The 27954-nt window shown below is 37.5% G+C and overlaps 1 protein-coding gene across 1 annotated transcript; it reads left to right on the forward strand.

The window, feature by feature from the left end:
* The first annotated feature begins 13373 nt into the window (after positions 1-13373).
* Positions 13374-26111, forward strand: LOC113047373 (5-hydroxytryptamine receptor 3A-like). Its single transcript, XM_026208730.1, has 9 exons — positions 13374-13443; positions 14075-14256; positions 14779-14823; positions 14915-15024; positions 18911-19083; positions 19198-19361; positions 23155-23488; positions 24015-24146; positions 24506-26111. The coding sequence occupies exons 1-9, from the start codon at positions 13404-13406 to the stop codon at positions 24754-24756; spliced, it is 1431 nt and encodes a 476-aa protein (XP_026064515.1). The 5' UTR covers positions 13374-13403; the 3' UTR covers positions 24757-26111.
* Positions 26112-27954: the final 1843 nt, after the last annotated feature.

Consider the following 27954-nt stretch of genomic DNA (forward strand, 5'->3'; position numbering starts at 1 on the left):
GCTCAACCTTACAAAGACATAACTCCTGGTGGTTCCAGCTAACCCATAGTTTCATCACAGCTTCTCTATACAGCTGGGTTCGTCAACCATAACTCCTTCGAGGACAGACAGAAACCTAGGAGTTGTTATGGATCATCAGTTAAGCTTCACAGACCATATTGCTACAAAGACCTGGTCCTTCAGATTTGCCTTATACAACATTAGGAAGATTAGACCCTTCCTGTCAGAGCAAGCCACACAACTTCTTGACCAAGCTCTTGTTCTCTCCAGACTGGACTATTGTAATGCTCTCCTGGTGGGACTTCCTGCATGTACTATCAAGCCTTTGCAACTTACTCTGAGGGTCCTCCTGCTACAACTCAAGAGATAAGGGCTCTCCAGCAAGCTGTGCCATCAATGCATTGCCAGGCAGGGAGGTGAAGGGCTTTGACCAGTCCTTCTGGACTATGGCCAGGGGCCTGAAGTATAATGATGCAGCCCTCAGGAAAGCCATTAATAGCTGCCTAAATGGCCCTGAACCACGGTGGGAGATGGAACAACTGAGAAACCTGGACTGGACTTCAGCAGCCCCCATAGGCAGTCAAAAACTAACTCCCGAGTTTGTTTCAGTAGCCCTGGAGGGAAGTTCAGCAGCCCCCGAGAGCAGTCAAGAATCAACTCCAGAGTCTGTTCCAATAGCTCTGGAAGGCAGTTCAGCAGCCCAAGAGGGCAGTCAAGAACAAACTCCTGAGTCTTTTCTAGTAACCTTGGAGAGCAGTTCTGCAGCTCCCATGGAAGATCAAGAGCCAGCCTCTGAGATCATTCAAGGGTTGGCTCCAGCCCCTGAGTCTGTTTCATTGTCTGCTGCATCCCTAGTGTGCTTTCCTCCCTATTTACTGTGCTAATTTTTCCTCATGTGTTTGGTGGTTTGTGTTGTTTTGAGTGTGAGTCAGTGCTTGCTTCCCTAGCTGGTCTTTTCCTGTCTGATAAGGTCTGGTATTTTTTTTAAGTTTGTCACTGTTTCCATTCTAGTCTAGTTTCCATATTTCCTTTTATTTGGATATCATATTTTTGGTTTCTCTTAAGCTGTTACTTTCAAGTATTTATTTTTTTCCTTTTGATTTAATATAATTCCTTGAGCACTTTTTCCAGTTATTTCTAGAACTCATCAACTTATTTTTTTATTTATTTTACTTTTCATATTACTTTGGTTTGTCAGCTTTGGTTATTTTTCTAGCTCATATTGTTTTGTTTTGCTTCTATGTCATTGTATTTGTTCTCTATTTGTCTTTTCTCTTTTTTTCTTATCTGTTGTTTTGTGAGTTCTTTGTCTTTTCCTGTCTTGCCTCTGGTATTCTCCCTGGACTCTGGGTGTTCTGCCTTGAGGTTGGACATGTGCGGCTTCACCTCCATGTGTCCCTGGTTCTTGGTCCTGTGGTCTGGTCTCTAGTGCTGTCTCCTCCTTTACAGTCCTCCACTCAGTTGTCACACAGGGATCTTCTCGGCAGTCATCCCCCTACCCTACTGTCTGGACCATTCATGCCACTCTCTCCTGTTATGCCTTGTCTAATTTGTCAAACTTCTCCCCTGCTCATTCTGCATTTGGGTCCTCTCGCTCAGTGACCTTGACACATACACTACTGGAAGCAGCACAACCATGATAAAATCTATGAAATTAAGAGAATAGACAATTGGAAATAATTGAATACACATTCATGGAAAAATATTTTAAAACTAAGTCAGAGATTATGAGAGAATGCTTTGCAGGCCCTGACGGCCCACCACTGTGTTTCATGTAGTTGGGCGCTTGATCCTTAATTGTTTCATTAGTTTTGCTTGTTATTGATGGGAAGTTTGGATTGTTTTATCGACTCATTCAGGATTTTTTTTTTCCCCAAATCATTTTGTTCATTTCAGAAAAATATGGATTTTTAATTACAGGTGCAACTCAAAAAATTAAAATATCATGGAAAAGGTCTTTATTTTTTGTTATTTAATATAGAATCTGTTTTCATTTCAATGTACACATTTACATTATATATTCCACTCTCATTAATGGAGATAAGCACTGAAAATTCTGGTTAGAGACTAGTTACCAGACTACCAGAAGGTCGCCGGTTCGAGTCTCGGTGCAGGCAGGAGTTGTAGGTGGGTGGGAGTGAATGAACAGTGCTATCTTCCACCCTCAATACCCATGGCTGAAGTGCCCTTGAGCAGATCGCCTCAGTCAGTCCCCTTAAATTTCACATGAAACCGGCGTCAGACCGGTCTCCTCTCCGTCTTTCAGCGCTCTTCAGTCTGCAGAACGCGGCGGAGCAGCGCAAGCGCACTTAAACACAAACAGAGGACACAAGGTATGTGTTTATCGATAGATTGTTAGAATATCTGTATCTGTGCAGTTCTTTGTCATAAATACAGTTTACAAAAGGTCACGAGAGAGCAGTCGGTTTCTCATCTAACTACTGTAAAGTTTTCGTTTGTCACACCACAGATGTTTCCTCCAGCGAAAATCTAGAACTGCATACACGTATACGCACTGCAGACGGAGTAGGTGTGAACCTGTATAATGTATAACAAATCTGTTTCAACACCTGAGGCACCGCTACAATTAATGAGCTCTATGAACAATGCATGGCAAAAAAAACAAATATTTATTTATATTTTTGCCATAAGTCTATACATTTTGTTACACCTTTACTTGGTGATTTTTTTGACTTGTCTGTTCTAGAGACATTACAACTTTTTGATAACTTAATTTGGTTTACTTTTGGAAATATGTTTCAAATTTATCTTTTTTTTTTTTTTTTCATATCGCACAGCCCTAGTTCATCCAATAAATACAGTTAACCATCTAGCTTCTGAGTACTAAGTTATTAACCCAACAATAGCGGGGTAAGTAAATTTTTTTGCAGTGGGCTGCACAAACATATGTGTTTGGTTGTGTGGGCCGCGAGTTGAAAAAGGTTGGGAACCACTGGTGTAAACCTAACATAATAGACTGGACAAGGTTAAGAGTTGGTCAGAATATTGCAATTTCTTCCTGAATATCGTCCGCCATGCTTATTCTGAAGTCTCGTGAGATTTTGTGAGATTTCATGTGTTCACAGTCAAGACTCTTGTTGAAAGTATGTTTGTGTGTGGTGTGCTGTCTTTGTCACATCATGGCACACCACACACTATAGGAGCAAAATGGTCTATGATATTCACATTTATTTTGATGCACATGTAACTTTGATTACTGATTTAAAAAGTTACAAATATTGTTTGGTTTATTTTTTTTCCTTCCGTTAACCAGCTCACTAAAAGAACCATATATGGCTTGAGAGCCTAAGTTTCTGAACATACTGTGGAATATCAGTCAGTCAAGCAGGCATAGAGACTGACATATATGACTTTTTTCAACAATTTTCAGCAATTAGTTAGTGTCCACCTGACAGAGAGAATGAAAACAAGTTATGTGTACTGATGAACATCTGCCTTAAACAAGCAGAATTACTGAAGGGAAGAGAAACAACAGAAAAAAGATAAACACATGAACTGCATCTAACATTACATGCTGGGTACCACCATTGTACAAAACTCACCCACTACTGCTAACAAGCATAGTAAGATGATGCCATCATAAACAAACATCTGATCATATTTTTTTTTCTTGCCAGAACAAATAAAAACACAGTAACATCAGAGTACAGCTAAACTTAAAGTAAAGGGTTGAGAGAACAAATAAATGTGCCACTAATCATAATAGGGGTGACTTCAAATGATACAAGTAAAACCAAAATCTAAACTAAAAAAACAATATATTTTTTCCTGCTGAATATGTATTATTAATTTTATTTTGTGACAAAGAGCAGGATGATGAGGGAGTATACAGAATTCATTGTCAGTGAGGTGTAGCTAGCTAAGTATACCTCAAATGCATTTACAGATTTACATGCTTAATAAAAATAGCTTAGACAAAGGAGACAAAGGAGATGACTGGGGAAAGGATACAAGAAATGCAGAAAGTGAAACGTTACAGATGTCCACCAAGGATCATTTCTATGAAAAAGAAATACTTACTTTGTGCACAAATGGCAGAATTTTGCAGTCTTATGGGGACATCTACCAATTATACAAGTCAGCCAGTCAGGGTAGAGTCCTACTGTACTTCATGTACAATTTACAATTCACAATAGCATCTGAAACATTCTTTATGACACACATTCATGCTACAAACAAGATTCCAAAAAGGTTGGGACACTGTACAAATTGTGAGTAAAAAAAAGAATGGAAATGTATATTTTATTCACAATACAATATAGACAACATATCAAATGTTGAAAGTGAGACATTTTGAAATGTCACGCCAAATATTGGCTCATTTTGGATTTCATGAGAGCTACACATTCCAAAAAAGTTAGGACAGGTAGCAATACGAGGCCGTAAAAGTTAAATGTACATATAAGGAACAGCTGGAGGACCAATTTGCAACTTATTAGGTCAATTGGCAACATGAATGGGTATAAAAAGAGCCTCTCAGAGTGGCAGTGTGCTTCAGAAGTCAAGATGGCCAGAGGATCACCAATTCCCCCATTGCTGTGGCGAAAAATAGTGGAGCAAAATCAGAAAGGAGTTTCTCAGAGAATAATTGCAAAGAGTTTGAAGTTATCATCATCTACAGCGCATAATATCATCCAAAGATTCAGAGAATCTGGAACAATCTCTGTGCGTAAGGGTCAAGGCAGGAAAGCCATACTGGATGCCTGTGATCTTCGGGCCCTTAGACGGCACTGGAACACATACAGGAATGATACTATAATGGAAATCACAACATGGGCTCAGGAATACTTCCAGAAAACATTGTCAGTGAACACAATCCACCGTGCCATTCGCCGTTCCCAGCTAAAGCTCTATAGGTCAAAAAAGAAGCCATATCTAAGCATGATCCAGAAGCACAGGTGTTTTCTCTGGGCCAAGGCTCATTTAAAATGGACTGTGGCAAAGTGGAAAACTGTTCTGTGGTCAGACGAATCAAAATTTGAAGTTCTTTTTGGAAAACTGGGACGCCATGTCTTCTGGACTAAAGAGCACAAGGACAACCCAAGTTGTTATCAGCGCTCAGTTCAGAAGCCTACATCTCTGATGGTATGGGGTTGCATGAGTGCGTGTGGCATGAGCAGCTTACACATCTAGAAAGGCACCATCAATGCTGAAAGGTATATCCAAGTTCTAGAACAACATATGCTCCCATCCAGACATCGTCTCTTTCAGGAAAGACCTTGCATTTTCCAACATGACAATGCCAGACCACATACTGCATCAATTACAACAATTTCAATTTCAATTTATTTATTTCAATGGGACAGTGCATATTCATGAACGTACAATCAAAATTGAACGTAAATACGCCGGATTTAGCACAATGCTAATTTCCATCCGTAGTCCCAAACATAAACAAATACAAACCAAAAAACAAACAGACAATATACATATCAACAACTATACATATATAACTAAATAAACAATAAAAGTTCCTATACCTTATTTTACTTATTGTAATATTAATTTAAAATGCATAAATGCCTGTACATATACATCCCAAAATGCTTATTATAAATATATAAATAAAACTACCTATCAAATTTTACCTGCATAATTAATGATTACATTTTTGATTATTATTCAGCCATCTTTTAAGATGTTTCTTAAATGAAACAAAAGTGGGGCTCTCTAATTACGGTTGGTATACTATTCCAATCTGTGCAGCCTTTAATGGCTGCGTAGAAGAACCGGGTACTGAAATGGCCAGACTGCAGTCAAGATCTTTCACCCATAGAAAACATTTGGCACATCATAAAGAGGAAGATGCGACAAAGAAGACCTAAGACGAAGCCTGTATTAGACAAGAATGGGACAACATTCCTATTCCTAAACTTGAGCAACTTGTCTCCTCAGTTCTCAGATGTTTGCAGATTGTTCTAATAAGAAGAGAGATGCCACACAGTGGTAAACATGGCCTTGTCCCAACTGTTTGAGATGTGTTGATGCCATACAATTTTAAATCAACTTATTTCTCCCTTAAAATTATAAATTTTCTCAGTTTAAACATTTGATATGTCTATGTTGTATTCTGAATAAAATACTGAAATTTGAAACTTCCACATCATTGCATTCTGTTTTTATTCACAATTTGTACAGTGTCCCAACTTGTTTGGAATCGTGTTTGTAGTTCAAAATCAGTGAACATTTTGTTCCAACACACACATTCACTTAGCTACTTTGATGGAAGGGCCTTTTATGTGATTTTTTTTTTTTTTTTTTTTTTTTATCACAGTGGATTTTTATTTCTTTTACACTCATTAATGTAATGTTTTCTTCATGTTGTCAGCATATGTGCCTGTGGTTTTATACACTAATTTACATTGGTGCTAAATATATATATATATATATATATATATATATATATATATATATATAGGGGACCCTCCTGCTGTGAGGCAACAATGTGCCATCCCCAAACTGAAGCATGACTGAATTAATAGTAAACTGACACAAAGATCAGTGTGTGATAGTTAAATGTGTATAGGATTGATCACCGCATGTTCTTTGTGCTGTCACCCTCACTGAGGTCCTAGAGTTTTTTTTTTATCCCCAAAAATATTAAAAACCCAGCTGTTTTACAGTCATTGGACACCACTGTACATCTTCTATGATATTTGTTGCTTTTGTAAATGGTTACCTGTTAGTTTCTTAAAATAAAAAACAAACGCACAAAAATGTATTGACATCTAGTATATTTCTTGGCTGAGCTATGTAGTTCTTCAATAGTGTTTAGCAGAATGGTGGCTGAGCAGCTCACAGGTGAAATAGAAATCATCTTGTGTGCAGTAATACTGATATGAGATCACATGTGTGTTTTATATTGTTTTACAACAATTTTGAACTCACTGCTCTAAAGTTGAATACACAAGCTGTTTAGACTCATTCCTTTTAAAGAATATGAATATGGGTGTTTGCATATCAAGTGGTGCAGCTTGAACTCTGAATAGGCTGAATGGCAGAGGGATCAATTCAGCCTTCGAGGGTGCCCAAAACAGACAAACACATACATTCACACACTTCAAAAAGACAGTGTTTATACAGGACTTATACTGCATCACGTAGGTGCAATATGAATAAACAATGCAGAATAATTTCCAGTCAATCATTGTATGTGGTACATATATACATTTTCTGTCCCTGGGGAGAAATGTCCCTAAGAGGATTATGTTTTATGTTTAGTGTTAACGTTTACACAAGTTATTTAATATTTTAAGGCATTATAATCCCTTTCTTGCCTTGTGTACCCCTCAGGTGTTTGATAATAAATAAAAATTGGGAGACATATATGCTTCTCCCTCCATGCAGTATATAAATACAACTAAATGACAGACTGTAAATTCAACCAATTCCTCATTCATTCTTTATCAGTAGTAATTTAGACACAGGCATTATTGACCATGAACCTATACTGGCTAATATATTTATTTTTTTATAAGTCTTTTTAAATATTGTTCAGTTAAACGTGTGGGTAACACTTTACAATTAGATTCATTTTGTGAATATTAGTTAATGCACTGGGAGTCACAAATCACAACAATGAAAAGATGTTTTACATTTGATTAATGTAGGAATATTTATGATCATTAATTAATTTCCGTTTATAACATAACCAATGGATTTTTTTCACATTTGAAATTAATAATGTTTTAGGATATATAGAAGTTAACAGAATCCAAGATTAATAAATGTGATTCATAAATAAGGACAATAGAATCAATGAAAACGAAAGAGCAACAATATGCAATGGCTACAAGTCTCGGTTAGGCTAATGCAGTACATGTAGCAAGGTTATACACACACACACACACACACACACACACATACATATACATATACATATACATATATATATATATATATATATATATATATATATATATATATATATATATATATATATATATATATATATATATATATATATATATATATATATATATATATAAAATAAATGCATATTCTCTATAAAATTAGTAGGTTAAGGTTTGGGGGTAAGTTAACAAAAAAAAATCTAAATCACTCATTGATAAAAAAGATCCAAATATCTCAATGACATAAAAGATACATTAATATATTTCAAAAAAAAAAAAAAAAAAGCTAAAAACAAGTAAGATTTGTAGTTTAAAATGTTGAAATAAGTCTAAATCATATGTTTAAGCATCACTAAAAACATAAAAAAAAATTATGTTTTGTGCTTGTAAATATTACGTATTAAAACATAAGACATCCAGTGACTTTAAGTGTTTACTAGCAATTAGATTTTTTTGACTAGAGAAAAAAAGCTAATATTTTCTAACATTCTGAGTTTGCTGCAACTCCGGCTACACATTTATGAACCCTTTACATATGGAGCTGTATTCACAATATGGAGCTGTATCCTTATTGCTATGGATGATGTCAACAAGCTTACTATCTATGCCAGCAGTGACTGGGTGATAAGTGATCTCTGTCAGAAAATATTGCAATATTCATGTTTTAATGTCCCATTGTAATCTGCATGCACTGAAAGTCTGAAGAGAACCCATAATATGCTAGAAGATAGCAAAAGACATCTGGTGTGGATGGTGGATCTGGAACTGACTTCTGTACAGGTTGCCCCAACATCTCTTGATTGTTGGTCTTCATGAATAGCCCTGAAATAAAATTCAATCATTAACAATATTTGTTAAATGTAATGTGAAGCTTTTACATTCACAATGCTCAATTTGACCAATGTGGTGAAATGTGCAGAAAATTCTGCCGGACTGAAATTTAGGTGAACAGTTGAACAGAGTGTAAATAAGATTGACTGAAGCACCTTTCTGGTATATATATATATATATATATATATATATATATATATATATATATATATATATATATATATATATATATATATATATATATATGCAATGCACTTATAAGTCTACGAGCTGCCCTTCTACAGATTTTAGCTCCAACCCCAATCAAATACAACTGAACAGGCTAAACAAGGTGTTCAGGGCTACTTGATAATTACAGACAGGTGTGTTGAAGCAGGGTTGGAACTGAAGTTTGCATTACAGTAGCTCTCCAAGAGCAGGGTTGGAGATCCTTGGTCTAAGAAGTTTATGCAACTGGTCTTTGCTAACCACTGCACTAGGAGAGAAAGAGCAATTTCTCACATGATTTCTTAACTTTAAAATAATCTTCTCAGACATACTGTATGTAGTCCAGACTACCAGCCTACTGTATAGTCAGCTAAATTAATTTGAATCCTGCTGCAAATCTCTAAATGCTGAAAGCCATTGTTTATTCTTTCTGCAATCTCTTTATACATACTTTATGAGATGTGCTATCATCCTTATTTCTGGATGCCCATCATGAGGTGAAAATCATGAATATTTCACCTACACAATGCAGGAAGTGATGGACCAGAAATAAGACGTCCACATATTCAAATCATGACATGAATGTTATTTTTAGTAAGATACTTGCTCTGATAGTTACGGTCTCTTAACAGTATGTGTAATATTTAATGAAAACCCGAAACCGCCTCTAAATGGCATGGCGGAAGAACTTCTGCCGTTAAGCAAAATGCTTTGTCCCAGGCAACATTATTTCATTTTTTTTTTTTATTAATTAATGTTAAAAAAAAGAAAATAAAAAAATTATATATATATATATATATATATATATATATATATATGATATTTAGTATTATATTTGTATAGATATATTTTTATAATTTTTTATGATATGATAACATGATGTGATCATTATGGAGTATTAAATGCTCCCATGTAATGTCTGTTTTATAAGTGAGGCTAAATGCTACAATATACTAAATACAGATCCAGTATACTGTTATCCTTGTATTGTCTTTTACATTATTATTTTTTATTATTATTATTTAACAATCCCCTGTGTTTACAAGAATATTTTGACATATTCGTGTGTGTATTTGGCCTTTCAAATGAAAAAAGACATGAAAAAAATAAATATGCTTGGTGTCTACACTTTCATGGGCATCTGCTATGATTGACAGAAAAATAAAGGTTTATCTGTCAGTCACATGCATGTAAAAGTGTGTGCACTCTTATTCAGTGTTGTTGCTAATGTTGAGGTTAATTCAGCTTCATACAATGTTTTCTTCATACATTTAGAATAAATGCACTGTTAAAGAAACTCAACTGTGTGCATGAATTTATGGGCACTTACATTGCTCTTACTCTGTGCATGCAATTACTGTGTCCTTCAATAAACATGTTTTCCATTCACTTAAACTGCTCTGAAATGCTTACAATTTACAATTACAGTTACAAAGTTAAAAAATTAAAATCAGAGCACGGCACACTTATATTCACTAATATATTGAGCACCAGAGTTGGGTAGTCCCATGGAACAGAAAGTAAAAGTCCTGCCATATGTTTATTCTACCCATAAACTCATAAACAGCTGATTTCAACAGAGGAGAACCAAGTCATTCCTTTCAGGTCACAAGCAAGTCTAAAGTCAAATTCCAAGTCCTCAAAGAGTTAATGTTAATTAGAGATAATTAAGTGACTATTAATTGCTATTATAAATTGCTATTAATTACTAAAAGGGTAAAGATCCCAGCTAAAGCAAACACTGATCCATATGATGGTGGCAACATTTTAACCAATGACACATCAACATCTGTTCCTCTGTAATTCTCATTAACGGTGTTCACCACTAATGTACAATCAACATTTAATTAGTCATTTAATTATCTTATTAACTCTTTGAGGACTTGGGATTTGACTTGAGACTTGCTTGTGACTTGAAATTAATGACTTGGTTCTCCTCTGGTGAAATTAGCTTGGCTGTGTTCTTGGGTAGAATAAACATTTGGCATGACTTTTACTTTCTGACCCCTGGACACTGTCTCTACCCTAGTCGTTTGAAAATTATCCATCAAACATAAACTCAAGTTAAATAAACTTAAGTCACTAAAGGTATGTGTTGGTGGGTGGGTGTGAACATATAAGGAACATATACAGCATAATTGTAACATATTATATTATTAGTGTTTCTGAAGTCCAGTAAAAATCAAATTTTTCTTCATAATTATTTGCTTTAGATTTTCTTTTAAAAATTAAGCTTAATAAGAGTCATACAACTCTAATGTTTCCCTTAAAAGTTAATATAAATATGAGTATTCATTTATTCATTAATTTTATTTAACCAGAAATAAGGAAGTGGGCTACATGTTCACGTCATGACATCAATGTACAGTTATTTGAAGTGAGATACTTGCTCTGATAGTTACGCTCTCTTATCAGTATGTGTAATGTTTAATGAAAAACCAAAACCTCCTCTAAATAATATACTTTGAATAATCATACATGGCGGAAGATCTTTACAGATTATTTCTATTACTTTCTTATATCAGGCCATCATTGAATCAACACTGAATCAATGTTGAAATTGATTCTTCATCAGGTTTTTTTCACACTAAAATAATGTTATTTCACTGATGAAAAGTCAAACGGATGGACATAAAATCTATATTTTCTCTCTTTTTTTTTTTTTTTTTTGCTTCAATTAAACCACACATTGGATAAACATTGAAACATTATCAAATCAAACTTGCTTTATGTACAGCAGGATTCTATACCAATAAGTTTTCATTTTTTCATTTTCACTTCTCATACTTTGTTCTATACCATCTGGCCTGACCTGAGAGGTTATGGTTCCCAGACTAGTCAGAAGCATCTGTGGAGACAATGGTGGACAATGCCAAAGCAGGACTGTTTGCTGGCAATTGTTTTATGGCAGTCAAACTTTGTTTAGCCTCTTTTGACCAGCTGAATCCACTGAACTGACAATGTAAGATCCAAGAACAACATGCTGTAAGCTACACTTGTCTTTATTGAGCTGAAAGCCAGGAGCTTCTAGTAGCTGTAAGACCATATGAAGTCCTTTGTCGTGCATAGACATGTTTCATCCATGGGTGATAATGTTGTACAAGAAAATTGTAACACCTGACATCTGAAATGCCACATGTGCTGAAACCAATCCATAAATAACATGACATAAGCAGAACAGAATTATGATTAATAAAAGCAATGAGATCAAGACTGTTCACTATGCAGCGGCACTTGTTAGTGAAAACACTAGAGCCTTCTAGAGCATGGAGTAGTTTGTCCATGTCTGGCAATGGAAAAGAGGCCATGATCCCACTCTATTTGGCTCTCTGAGGTCAACACACATCCTAATTTCACCGGAGTGTACTGTGTAACAACAATTGGTTTAAACTGATGTAAAAAATAAATTGCCAATTTCTTACTGTAGCATACCAGTATCAATTAAAACATGTAATGCATTCTGGGTAATATTTGCTGTTTTTGATAAAGTAGCCGACTGCAATATAACTATGAATTATCAGTATTTAGTGTCGACACTCTGAGGCTACACCCTAATCACACCCCACACACTTATTCACTATTCCTGCATGAGTTTAGTAATAAAAACCACCTGACAGAGAGAATCCAGACACTCATGAACACCTGCTGTTAACAAGCAGAACAACAGAAGAAAAGAAGAACAAAAGCACTATGACTGAAAATAAAAGACAGGAAATCTCTCAAAATCTCAGCAACATTACTAGCTTCAAACAACACCACTTTTTCTATAGGTGAATAAATGCAGTCAATCAGACTGCTACATGGTGATGTATAATCTTCAATAGCTAATCTACATCATAATAAGATTTGTGTTCTTTGTTTAATGTTACACAAAAAAAAGAAAAAAAAAAGAAAACTAAACCTTAAAGGCCAGTAGCCCAATCAAAGTAAACACTGTTCAACATAATAGTAACCAAACATTTTCAATAGAACATCATGATCTTTCTAAATTTCTCACTGAGAGCTTCTTTAGCTCCAGCAGAAATATCTAGGGGTGCCTTTCCCAGAGACAACTATGGTCGCAAGTTCTTTTGTTGCCAATAGAATTCAGTAGAACTGGTGAATACATTTAGCTGCTGTTGCTTTTGTGAAACACACCCCTAGTAATGCATTAAGCTGGTAATGCTGTTTGTGGAGATGTTTAATCCTCTGCTCTGCTGGGTTCTTGAAGTTTTTTTCCTGCCCATTATACATAAAAAGAAACATTAATGTAGAACTGTAATGCAATCAACAAAACTTCATGAATCATGCAATACATGAATAATAATCTGTACATTTAAGAGTGAAGTATTGGTGATGCTTGGAACTGGATTTTTTTATTTTGTTTTGGACCACACCACTGATTGGTTGGGGGTTTGATCACTTACTTACAGTGTATAAATATGACCAAATGACTGACATCTGTTCAAGAGAGAACTCTAATCCTGCAGCAGAAGTGTTTCAGTGTTGATCATGTCTCTGCACTGGTTAATGTTTTTTCTTGCCTCAATGGGTAAGTGAATATATATTTATTTATTTTAAATTATAATACTTTACAATAAGGTTCACAAGTTAACAATAATGCATTGGCCATCACAAATGACAACAATGAACAACATTTTTACAACATTTGTTAATACAGATAATGCTAATTTATATATATTGTTCATAAATACCTATATTGTGCTTTCTTTTGTAATGCTAACAATGTATTAGTAAATGTAGAAATTAACAGTAGCTTATTGTTATTCCATGTTAGCTTTTACTTTGTGAACACATTTTGAAACTTTACAAACTTTACAAACAATGCATGTTTTTTTTACCACTATAAATGAGGTTTTTACTATTACAGTTGTTTATCAATGTTGTTCACTCAGATACAAAAGAATTACCGAGTAATAAGTAATAATAATAATAGTAGTAATTTGAATGGTTGCAATCCACTCATAAATGCATACATGTTACATTTCAACACTAGATTAAATATAGACTGGTGAGTTAGATCTATTTTTTTTATATTCAGAGTAACTTCTTTAACAAGGAAATAGTCTATGTTTTAGTTTGTGTTTGTATAAATGTGGCAAGAGTATGAAATATAGAGGGATGAATATTTAAAAGAGTGCCTGAATTTCTCATATGCACAGGGTTGGTGTCTGATGCTGATCACTGCAACAACACAGAGTATGATACAGTTAAATATAAACTATTCACACATCTCGGCTTGGACAAGAATGACTATCAGATTACCAGAATGTGGCCCTTGATATTCTTGCCCCATCTTGCCATAATTTATGTGGACCTGTATGTGACCTCCATCATAGAAGTGGTAAGATTACAGCATGATTTATCTTCTCACTGGGTCATTATGTACGGAGCCACGTGCATGACATGCAAGAAAAAGTAAATAAATTGTGCGTGCGATTTACTAATTAATTCCCTCCATGTACTAAAACATGGACATGATTAAATTAAATTAAATTAAATTAAATGTATGCATTTAGCAGACTCTTTTATCCAAAGAAACTTACAGTGCATTCAGGCTATCAAATTTTTACCTATCACTATTACTATTGCGTTCCCTCGATTTACTATTGTGTTCCCTCGATTTGCTAAATCGTGAGCACGATTTAGTAAATCGAGGGAATGAATTAGTAAATTGTGCGCACAATTAAAAAATTCGAGTGAACGCATTAGTAATCATGTGCAAGTTTTAGTACATTGAGGGAACAAATTAGTAATTAGCTAATTTAGCCTACTATTTTTTCTTGCATGTCATGTGCGGGGCTCCGTAAATATGAGATGTCAAATAGTTGTAATATTATCATTCAATTCTTTTTTTAATCTGCAGAATGAAAAAGACCAGAGCCTCACGACACAAGTCAAAATTATAACTGTATGTGTTTTAAAAATATATTTTTTTCGTTGTACTCAATTTACATAATTATTTGTCTTATAATCATTCTAAATGTCATGCTACTTTTTAGGCCTGGCCAAATTCAAATATGCAGTGGAATAAATCATTGTTTTGTGAAATGGAGACATGTGTAGCCCCTAAAAATCTGTTTTGGACTCCAGACATTGGTATAATAGAAAGGTAAAAAACAAATTACTTTTTTATTTGGGTTTTTGTTCTTTTAGTGATAGTTCAGAAACTTTAGTGATAGTTCAGACTGCAAAATGACAGAATAAGGGTAATGGCAAACAAAAACGACAAAACGGATTCATAAGCTTTTTTTCTTCAACTCCGATCCTTAAGACTGATTGTTTAAATTATAATTTTTTCATTTATAAAATCGGATATGTTTGTTCAGACAAAGACCACAATCAAATCTCTTTTATATCAAAATACAAATATTACAAATACATATACAAATACATATCTGGTCTTTCATCATGTTCTCTAAAGGTCAGCACTCCACACACACACATTTTTTTTTCTTTTTCTTTTTTATTGTTTGCAGAAGGTTTTTAAAATGTCCTTATGTTGGGAGAAAATGTTCTTAGAACATTTCTGGAACATCCTTTAAACATTTTAAATGACAACTAACTACAAATTAAGGTTATGTGTTACTTTAAAAGAACATCCTTGGAACGTGGGAAAGCTTTATAGCCTGCTCCATAGTTATTGTTAGAAGAAAACACTTTTAAAACAATGTTCATGAAATTACCACATATTGTCATTAGTATTTGATGAATTTTCTCATAATGTAACAGAAAACATTCTTTGAATGTCTTTTAAATATTAAGTATTGCTAAGTTTCTTAAGTTTGGATGTTGCACAGTGGAATCCCCTGTGTTTAATGAACACTGCTAAGTTATGTTTCCACACTACAGAGTGTTAAAATAACACTGAAGCACTAAAGGAAAGAGGAACCAACATTTTAAGTCACCATTGTGTGGTGATCAGTGGATACCAGACATGGCTTGTCTGTAAGCCTCACCAAAAAATTACCCAAAAGATAGAACTTTGTATAAATTGAATAAATATTAAGCTGTAAATTTGTTCAGTGGTCTGCAACAAATATTTTCAGATTATTATTTATTTATTTATTTATTTTTGTTAATATTTATTCATGGAGTGTGCGGGATATATTAAAATGTATTGCAACCTTCGGCAGGCATGTAAAATCAAGTGGGGCAGCCGTGCCAGTGCCCTCCTGAACTTTTAACTTTTTCCTTAGTTTAATTCCTCTACAACCTGTAACATACTAAATCAGCATTTGAAGACTATATTAAGACAATAATTCTATGTGTGTGTACTTCGAGGCTGTCAATTAGCATGCTGCCCACAGGCTGAATAATGCAAGGACATTAGCTCTCTGCCAAAAGTGTGTGCGCATATGTTCAACGATTACACTATAAATACCATGCTAAACATGGACAAAGATTCAAAAATTAAGTTGTACGTTTGAAGGAGTATTTCTGTTCCAAAAATACTACTTCCGGTTTGTCACAAGTTTCAGAAAGTTTTTTTCGAGTATGGGTCTGTGTGACGTTAGATGGAGCGGAATTTCCTTATATGGGTGCTAAGGCACTTCTGCCGGAAGAGCGCGCGCTCCCGTATAGCAGGCTGAGCACAGACATTCACTGATCAGAGCGAGAGCGTCGCGAAATGTCACAAAAGGAGTGTGTTTTTGGTTGCCAGGGCAAGACAAACCTGCACAGATTACCAAAAAATAAAAAAAACAGCATTAAGGGACCAGTGGATGGAGTTTTTACAGAGCATCAACGGAGTTGTGCAAGTGTTTGTGTTTATTCCCTGCATTTCGAAGATGATTGTTTTACAAACATGGCTCAGTTTGACGCCGGATTTGCACATGGTTTATTTCTTAAGGATAATGCAGTCCCAACGAAAAAGGGTCACGATCGTGTGTTGGAACTGCATGCAGTGAGTAAAACTGCTTCAAATATCTCTGTGTTGTTAACTTAGCTATCGGCGCGTATGCACATCAAGTAAACAACATGCGATGTTGCCATCACACTGCACTTTGCACATTAGGGGTGCTCAGATCACGATCGGCCGATCGTTAATGCGCATCTCGTCAGTAAAGCCGGTTCTCTAATCAGCGGTTAATTCCATCAGGTGCGTGATTTCACATAGAGCAGCTGTTACTACACCTAGCCGTTGTTAACTGAGAAGATGCGCCAAAAAACGCTGAAAATAAAGTGGATTTGCGCATCTTCTCTATTAACAACGGCTCTGTGTAGTAACAGCTGCTCTATGTGAAATCACGCACCTGATGGAATTAACCGTTGATTAGAGAACCGGCTTTACTGACGAGATGCGCATAACGATCGGAGTGATCGGAGCACCCCTATTCCACATAGTGATTGGAGCACCCCTATTCTACATGTACAGCTAAAAAAAAAAAAAGGTGACAAAGTGGAACTTAGTCATTTTCCAAAACCGCTAAGCAAATATATACAGTTTCAGTACATACCACATAGAGAAGCCTTTGCTGATGCTGCTCTTGTTAAATTTCAGCCTCTGGATCTGATTCTGGATCATAAAGATACGTTGAATCTGACTGTTAGCCATGGTTTGTTTTGGATGGTTTTCTCTTCACGGTAATGTCACAGCTTCCAAACGCTCTCAACGCAAAAGCCTATTGGCGCTCGTGATTCTTTAGCTCCGCCCACACATCACGCCTCCAGCCGGTCGTGTTTTTCTGGGAAAAATCAGTACAGACTATCTTTCACTTATGAATATAATAAAACTAAAGACTTTTTGGAGCTATGAAGGATGCAGTACTACTCTATAGGTACTCAAGATTAACAGGAGATTGAGTGAAAACGAGCATTTCACCCCCCCTTTAAGTGAATTTGACTGTTAGTGCATGTCATATATGATTTTTTTTACTACACAGATCAGCAAAGCATTTTTTTTACATTATTATTCATGTTATTTTTTACATATTATTAGTAAGAAAAGCATGAAGTGGTTTTCTAGGATATCGTTAAGACAATTGCAGAAATATTCTGTATATGAAATTGGGACATGGTTCACGCCAGCACACAAAACTCATTTGTGGCTTCCAGCATACATTGCAGCATTAATAACTTATGCAGCTAGATTAATGTACTATTTATTCTGTAATATTCTTTGTCACCATTTTTTAGGTTTGTAAGAGTGTTGATATATCTCAACTTTTGTGGTTATTGCATTTTTGGAAAATCTCTTATTATTACAAATGGTTTTTTGTGCATTATAATTGATGTATGATTTATTTTTATAAATGTTGCTACTTTTTTATTAAGCCAGTCACAAAAAAGTTATTGTGTTTCTCTCGTTGTTTCTCTTTCCTTCAGTGCATCTTCTTGTTAACAGTAGGCGTTCCATCTCTAATGCTCAGTCAGCACTTATACCTCATTAACTTCAGTAATGCTTCAATGTTATTGTAACACTCTGTAGGGTGGACACAGATGAACACTGAGCTGGGGATTTTGCTGTGAATTACAGCTCTGTAATCTGATTTGTTAGTAAAAATGATAATTTGATGACTAATGCTGTTAAAATTACACATCAACACAATGGAGCATGAGCACTACCTATGCTATGACACCAACAAAATCTTACTTTTTACCTTTCTATTAATTCCAGGTAAACACCAGAATGACCTTCTTTAATTATGTAACACAGGGATGTCCTATCCTTCTGGATAACCAGTGCCCATTTTCTATAGCAAAACATCTTTCTAGTTATCCTGAAGAGTGTCCTCCACCTACAGTAGGCCTACAGTAGAATTGTAATGTAATTACGTATGATACCACAGGCCCTGAAAAAGAATGGTTCAGATGTATTAAACTGCAACTGCGGATAAACTATGCATGATGATGACCTACTGTACCAGGAACAGGATTGGACACCCTGATATTACATGATCTTGCTTGCAACTTACTTTTGATTTGATTTAAATACATGCTGTCTCCAGTCATCATGTCTTTATTAATCAGTGTTACATTTTATTTTATCCATTTAGCATCAAGACAGATTTTGGAACAAAGGAGTCTCCTTATGTGAGGTTAATCCATATTGGCATTATAGCCTCATCTGACATTTTAGCTCTGACCACGGCTTGTAGGATGGATCTCTACAGGTTTCCGTTCGACAGCCACACATGCAATATAACACTGCAATCTACAGCACATTCAAGTACATCTGAAACCTATCAATCAGATTTGACAAACAAACACAGGATAACATGGTTTATTCTTCTAAACTATTTTACTTCAATATAAAATAAAATTTTAATGTCTGTTCACATAGGTCAGGAGATTACAATTGATAAATTCAGTGGTGCAACATGGGTGACCATTGAGTCAAAGAAGACCTTTCACACCCAGGGAGAGTGGGAGCTCATCAGTATAAATGTGACTAAATCTGTTGCCAAGATTATTGGGCTGATAGAAATGGATCAACTAATATATCAGGTAAACTGCTGAGAGCATGGGTTGCAAACCAGTACTAATAACATGATAAAAACAAAAACCACTGTAACTGTAACTGAGGACATAAATTACAAGTTCTTTCATGAAACTCTAAATTGTGCAGGCTGATGGGTTCTTAGCGTAACGTCTCGGTTATGTATTGTAACCCTTGTTCCCTGAAGGAGGGAATGGAGATGCCACGGTCTCAAAATGGAACTCGGCCTTCCATGGTTCTCACGGCTTCAATATGAAGGCCTGGCGACTGAAGTTCCACCGCGTACAGCTGCCTAGGGTGATTGAGGATCTCAAAAGGGTCTACAGTACAGACACTCTGGAGCAGTTTAAGCAAGCCGACACTAACCGGGGCCTCTAAGTGCCACTACCCGTTTGAGGTGGGAACACAGGACGATACCGGCTATACATGAAGGCTATAGAACCTAGCAAACGTGTTAGGGGTCGCCCGGCCCGCAGCTCTACAAATATCTGTCAGCGAGGTGCCACGGGCCAGCGCCCAGGAGGATGCAACACTTCTAGTTGAGTGAGTTCGCAACCTGACGGGGCCTAAGGAACCTGATGATGAGGTCATGCTTACCCAAAGACTTCCCATTCACGGGGTCATGGTACGCAGCAATAGTGGCAACCTGAACTTTGAGGGTGGAGGGAGACAAACTTCTCGGGACTCGGCCATAAAGCCAGTGTTGGAGCGGTCCGAATCCAACTCCATACAGAGAGAAGAGATTCTCTGCCTTGGCGAGAGTTTTGGCAGAGGGTGCGTTAGTAGGGCCTTTGTTGACGCTCTCGAACTTCCCGCTGCTGCCATCTGGTGAAGGAGGAGGATGAGTGAGGCCTGGTGCTTGGCCGTCTGCAACTCTCCGTGCCCTCCTGCTCTCCCGTCGAGATTTCCAGATTCTACGCCTTGCCCTCCTCCAGGGGAGGGAGAGGTGCCTTCACCATCCCCCAGAAAGCACTGATTGGTTTACTATGCATTTGCAGCCAGTGAGCTTACTGCTTTACATTTAAATAACATTTAGCATCCACTTGAGCATTTTGCAGCATGCTTTCAGAGTTCCTATAAACCCTCCACCTTCCCCAGCTCCACCTGTATAGATCTGTTATGGGTTATTTTATATGCTATTTGTGTAGCACCAGTATGTCTTAAATACAGCATCGTATCGTGCATACATTTGCAGTAGCAAGATCCTGTACTTCCTTGTAGCTGTCACAGTGTCTGGTTTGTGTTCCCTGGGTATCCACTAGGTGTACTCCTTCCCCACGGTGTTTGTCACTTCATTAACCACATTCCTAGCGTTCTCTGCCTAAATCATTGCACCCAGCTGTCACGGGTTATCAATCATTGCACTCAGTCTATTCCCCATTAGCGTTTGTCTCTCCCTGTGTATTTATACCCGGTCTGTCTAAGAATTTGTCACGGAGTCCTTGTTTATTCACGTATCTGTAGTCTCTAGTCTTGTGTTTTGTCTATTTTCTTGTTTGATTTGATTCTCTGGTTTTGACCTATGCTTGGACTGTTTACCCTTTGGATACCCCTCAATAAATGTCATACACGCACTTGGATCTCTCTTTGTGTTTCCTGTATTCCGGCCGTGACAGAAGGACTCCGTCACAGCGAAGATCCAGCGGTATGTCGGTTGTTGCTTCTTCCCCAGCCACCAAGTGGGAGAGAAGCACCCGCCTGGTCGTGTTTCGCGGGACCAGGGGAGGTCAATGAGGAGGGAATGGTCGAGAGGAGGCTCAACATCGCTCTCCACCGTGGCCCACCTTCGACCCGGGGCTGGTATGGGACGGATCATAGCCACCATCTCACCATGGCAGACGGAGAGGGGAGAAGAAGCGCACTGTGGGCGCCACTGCCCATGATGGCCGCCAACCCAGCGCCACAGCACAAGGTGGTCGCCAGCCCAGCGCCACTGCCCAAGATGGCCGCTGAGAAATTCTTGGATTATTTCTCCACGCTGTCAAAGATCTTAGAGTTTCCCAAGACTGTTCACGTCACAGCTGCTGAGCCAGCGCCACAGCACAAGATGGCCGCCAGCCCAGCACTACAGCACAAGATGGCCACTAACCTAGCGCCAATGCCCAAGATGGCCACTGGTTCAGAGCCACGGCCCAAGATGTTCGCTCGTCCAGAGTCATGGGCCAAGAAGGTCGCTCGTGCAGAGTCATGGCCCAAGATGCCCGCCAATCCAGCACCACAGCACAAGATGGCTGCCAGCCCAGTGCCACAGCACAAGATGGCCGCTCACCCAGCGCCAATGCCCAAGTTGGCCACCGGTCCAAAGCCACAGTCCAAGATGGCCGCTCGTCCAGAGTCATGGCCCAAGATGGCCGTCAATCCAGCGCCACAGCACAAGGTGGCCATCAATCCAGTGCCACAGCCCAAGATGGCCGTCAATCCAGCGCCACAGCACAAGATGTCTGCCAGCCCAGTGCCACAGCACAAGATGACCCAAGTCCCAATGCCCAAGTTGCACAAGATGACCCAATGCCCAAGTTGGCCACCGGTCCAGCACCAGAGCACCAGATGGCCACTTGTCCAGAGTCATGGCCCAAGATGGCTGCTGGCCCAGCGCCGCTGCACAGGAGGACAGTCACAGCTGACCCTCTGGAGTCGATTCAGGTTCCAGTTGACCCTCCAGAGTCGAGTCAGGTTCCAGTGAACTCTCCAGAGTCGAGTCAGGTTCCAGTGAACTCTCCAGAGTTGAGTCAGGTTCCAAATGACCCTCCAGAGTCGAGTCAGGTTCCAGTGGACTCTCCATAGTCGAGTCAGGTTCCAGTGAACTCTCCAGAGTCGAGTCAGGTTCCAGTGAACTCTCCAGAGTCAAGTCAGGTTATAGTGAACTCTCCAGAGTTGAGTCAGGTTCCAGTGAACTCTCCAGAGTCGAGTCAGGTTCCTGTTGACCCCCCAGAGTCGAGTAAAGTTCCTGTTGACCCCCCAGAGTCGAGTCAGGTGTTCGTGGACCCTTCAGAGTCAGGACTAGTCATTGATGACCCTCCAGAGTCAGGGCTAGTCACTGATGACCCTCCAGAGTCAGGGCTAGTCACCGATGACCCTCCAGAGTCAGGGCTAGTTACCGATGACCTTTCAGAGTCAGTGCTAGTTACCATGGACTTTCCAGAGACAAGGCTAGTCACCGTTGACCTTTCAGAGTCAAGTCAAGTCACTGGTGATCTTCAAGGACAGAGTAAAGTCACTGGTGATTTTCAAGGGCAGAGTCAAGTCACCGGTGATCTCCAAGGACTGAGTCAAGTCACCGGTGATCTTCATGAGCAAAGGCAAGTCACCACTGATCTTCATGAACAAAGGCAAGTCACCATTGATCTGCATGAGCCAATACAAGTCACCAATGATCTTCATGTACAAATACAAGTCACCAATGATCTTCATGTACAAATGCAAGTCATCAATATTCTTCATTTACAAATGCAAGTCACCAATAATCTTCATGAGCAGTGTCAAGTCAGCACCGATCTTCTGGAATCCAGTATAAACACCATGGGATTACCAGAGTTTCGTCCTCCCGTTTGTCCGACCACACGATTGTGGTGGTCTTCTGCTTCGCACTGGGGGCCTTCAGCCTCTACCACAAGGATGTGGTGGTCTTCTGCTCTGCCCTGGGGGGCTTCCGCCTCGACCACAAGGATATAGTGGTCTTCTGTTCTGCCCTGGGGGGCTTCTGCCCTGACCACACGGTTGCAGGTGTCTTCTGCTCCGCCCTGGGGGGCTTCCGCCCTGACCACACGGTTGTGGTGTTCTTCTGCTCCGCCCTGGTGGGCTTCCGCCCTGACCACACGGTTGTGGTGGTTTTCTGCTCCGCCCTGGGGGGCATTTATAATATTTACACACTACATCAAGTTCATCATCATGATGCTAATGTTACTCTCTCTGTCTACATGGCAGATCACCATCAAGAGGAGACCTCTACTGTATGTCATAAACATCATAATACCAGTATTTGTCTTCCTTGTGCTGGATGTGATGTCCTTCTTCATAGTTGGTCATGGAACAGACAAGCTGAGTTTTAAAGTGACTTTACTGCTGTCTATTTCTGTGTTTCTGCTGATTCTTAATGACACGCTGCCCTCTACAGCTGACAAACTCCCACTGATTGGTGAGTCTTGGACCCTTTTTTTTAGAATTCAATGCTCAGATGAATTCAAAGTGATTAAATGATATTCATTAAACCTAGAGTATTCTCTTAAAAATAAAACATAGTTTAGAATTTAGGGATTTAAAACAGAACAGTCAAAATAACTTCTTATATCACATCAAATGAACATTTTATTCATTTGGACATTGTTTTGTCAAGTTTGCCTTTTACCATTTCATAGGCAATATTCAAATAATGCATTATATATATACAGGTTCAGGAAAAAAATAGTACAAAAACTGTCAAAGGGCGGTACCTTTGAAAAGGTATACCTTTGAAATGGATTTACCCCTAAAGAGTGCTTGTTAGTAACTTGAAACTATATTTTAGAAACTAAGTTTTAATAAATATAATAATAAAGAAACACTTTAAAGGTTATGCCCCAGTGACAGCTTTTGCCCCCCCCCCCCAAATCCATCTTTCCTCCCTTTTATTAAAGTGTGTAATAACACAGAAAAGCTGCAGTCATAGTTTGCTGTTTTCACAGGGATTTACTGCAGTGGGATTTTCATTCTCATCGGCATCAGCATTCTGGAAACCATCCTGGTGAATTTTCTGAAAGCTAAAGAAGCTGAGAAGATATCAGTGGAAACAACAACTACTGCTACGGGCCAAGATGGTAAGAGACTACACAGCATTTGATTAAGAGCAACATTTTCCAGTATTTTATACTTTCACTTTATAAATTAATGTTTATTAATTTCATTAGAAAAATTCCACAACATATCTAATTGTCCAAATTCTGACACATTTGGAATATATGTCAACTCTTTAAAAAAGCAGAAATGATAAATCTTAATAGCTTAACTAGGTCTTCATGCTTTGCAGTCTGTTAGTTCACCTCATCTCCAGAGTCGTTTCTATAATGGCGTATCAGCAAAGACCCTCCTCACCAAAAAAAGTACATATGTGAGACTATGCATACCACAAAAATGCATCCTTTATCCAGAGCCTGCTTTGCTTTTTCCCCTCTCATAGACAGTGTCAGAGACCTGCAGAGCCCCCCAGACTTAGTTACAGATCAGAATGAAGAACAGTTTTATACCCTTGGCCTTCTGAAGCTGATCTTTACTGAGTGTTGTGCTCCAATTCAACAAAACCAGCGAGAGAAGATATCTCTGTGCTGGACCAGAGTGGCAAGAATCATAAATGTGACCTTCTTGGCTCTTTACATAATCACCATAACTGTGTTTCTGTCTGTTCTAGGGAAGCTTTGGTTTTATACGTAAAAAAGCATACGATACAGAAGCACCATAAGCCTAGAACCAATCCAAAAGTATATATACATTTAGTAAGTAGTTCTGAGAGTATAGGGAGACTGAAGGAGAGTGAGTGGTTGCTGCAGAGCTTTTTTGGTGTTATTTGCTTTACGCTATTTTCTAATTCTCTACAAACACAAACTGTAGCAAGATTATTTTTGTATATATACTTTCTTTTTTTCCCCTTCTTCTTTTTTTTCAACAAAAAGACAAACTCTGTCCAATAATAGCTCTAAGTTAGTGCACATAATTCAAAGTCAAAGCTTTAAAGATGGAATCAAAATGACTTGCTGGCAGAGTAAAATAATACAAATGCTTTGTATTCAATACTGCTATCACTTTTAAACAAATCCAAAAACTCAATGCCTCTATTAAACAAATTATCCATGACCTGTTTCAGACAAAAAAATAAGATTAATAATTGAAAGCTTTCAGAGTATCTCTTTATGTCTTCACCCATTGACTTAATCACTAGTGCAAGGGTATCTTACCCTTCTGCTGGAGAGCTACTATTTGAAGGGATTGATTGGCAATCCCCTCCTTTTCTAATCTGTAATAAATAGGTTTATAGTTTTCAAAAAACTAGTGTATCTATTCTGGTATTTATGTTATAAGCAATGACTGTTTTTGGTATCTGGGAGGTGACTGAGGCTCTGAACCATGTTATGACAGTGTTTAATCATCTAGCCTGGATTCCAGAGAATATGTATTTGTTTTTGTAATAACTCATAAGAATCATTAAATAATCAAATATTATATTTCACACAAACACACAAAAAACTTGTTATTAGTTTGAACTTTGTTCTTGTTCATTTTGTTCTGTGATTTTCATGATCACTGTATGAGACGTGTAAAAATCAGCCTAGTGCCAAGGAACAGAGAATTAGAAAACAGGAGAATCAACAGCTGTCAAATCAAGATTTGTAACCAACAATACTTAAGATATTGCTTACGAATGGGACTTAATGTCTCCAAGATACCATCTTTGAGAAAAGATACCATGTTTGGATGTTGCTAGCATTATATCTATGTTATCAGAATCTCTAGAAATTATGTCAACAGATCAACCATGCGACTAAATACTAGTGTCTCTGTATTCTAAATTAGTTTGAGCTTGGCTGCTTATACTTATTACGGCATTTGGAAGTGTGGAGAACTCTTTCTACGATAAACTCAAATTCAAATTTGGTATTCGTTGAGAATATTGTTCTCTAAGGGGTTTGTGACGAGTGGAGCGGGGCCGTGGGAACGAGGTGAGGCCGGTGGAGTGATTGGAGATGAGCGAAACCTGCTCGACCCACCGGTCTTGAGTCCCACGGAGGAGATGGAAGGATATAAAACAGGAGCTAAGACAGTGAAGGACGAGAGAGGACCAGGCCTGGGCTTTATTTTATGTTTTGGTTTTTATTTGAGCGCATCAGTCGTCCTTGAGGGGCTGGTGCGCTGTTTTGAGTGTATTTTGTAATTAAAGTTTCTTATTTGATTGTCTGCCGGTTCCCGCCTCCTTCTTACGGATGAATATGAAGATTTTATTATCACAGGGTTTAACTGTAATTCTCCTACAATTTATATATATATATATATATGTATATATATTTAAATAAGATAGAAATATACCGTATAAATAAAACAGTACTCAAAGCTTTTAATTTTCTTCATATTTTTTCCATTTAATCAGAGCTAGTTTATCTGGAATAGCTGCAGTTCAGCAGCACTTTTTCTCAAAGAAAGAAAAATAAGTTAAAACATATTGTCATGCACAAGTTCACTTACAGGCCTTCACTTTGAGAGAATCGTTGTTTCAGCTAATAATGGACCTGCTTATGTTTTTTTTTTTTTTTTTTGTAGCAGTAATTCCAGTTATATCTGATGGTATGTATGTTGTTGTACCTCTTGAAGCTTGATTATGGATTGTAAATAATTGTAAATAAAATGTATAACCCATAAAATTCATTTTCCCATCTGAAGCATTTAATAAATTAATAGAACCTAGCATTTCCACCAAGTCTTGCCTGTCACACAGGGGGCTACCGCTAGCTTACGCATAAGCTTGCTGAAAGAGCTGTCTCGACAGTTCTCTAGTAGCAAAACCCTGTTTAGATAGGTATCCCAGGATACATAATTGGAGTGGCGCCCAAGATGAACAGGGCTTTTATCAACACAAGAAAGGGCACGAAGCAACCGCACAAAGTCCTCACCATATAGGATTTTAGAAAGAACGCAGAATACTAGCGTGCAAACTTACCACAGTGTGGATTTCAGAAAGTGCGCACAGAAAGACTTTCAGAAAGACTTCATGTGCACACTTACCATAGCATGGATTTTCATATACTGTTCTAAGGAGGGGCTCTCGTGTTCGAAGTTCCGTACTCAGGGAACTAACGTTAGTCAAAATGAACCAAATAGAATAGATCAAAATGGTAAAATCTAATTATTACTTTGTGTTAATTGGCATGACTGTTTGGCCATAATAGTTTAACTTGGTCAGTGGGTGAAAAGCTTGAACAAACTGAACAAAATGTTAAATTTATTCTTAAACAGGGTTATCAAAAGAATTTGGTTTAACTGTATAAGTATGGAGTTGCTTTCCTTTTTTCTGAACTGGTGTAATAAATGTTATTTTTTTATTAGTTAACCTGCCTGTGTTGTTAATGTTGTCATATTGTTTGTGATTTTAATTTTAATTCACATTTTGGGCTCATTTAACCCAGCAGTATATAACCTATAGTACATTTCAAACAATTTTTAATTAAATAAAGCTAGTTGAACAAACTCAGAGTTTTAGAGTACACACACACACACACACACACACATGCACACACACACACATATATATAAGCAATCAAAAACAACAAAAAGAGCAATGATATATAAGTGCTACAACAAGTCTCAGTTAGGTTAATACAGTACACATAGCATGGGATTTTAAATAATATAATAAATAAAAAGAAAACAGATAGAATAAAAAAATAAAAGAATAGAGCAAGATAGAGATAGAGGTCTTTACACATACACACACACCTACATACACAATTGCATAATAAATGAAAAGAAAATAGAATACAAAAAGATTAGAAAGGTAGTTCGATTTTTTAAAGAATAGAATTAGAATAGTGAGTGTTAAAGTTAGAGGGTCAAATAAAGATGGAAGAGATGTGTTTTTAGCCG

The sequence above is a fragment of the Carassius auratus genome, chromosome 28 (genome assembly GCF_003368295.1).
Source record: "Carassius auratus strain Wakin chromosome 28, ASM336829v1, whole genome shotgun sequence".
NCBI lineage: Eukaryota > Metazoa > Chordata > Actinopteri > Cypriniformes > Cyprinidae > Carassius > Carassius auratus.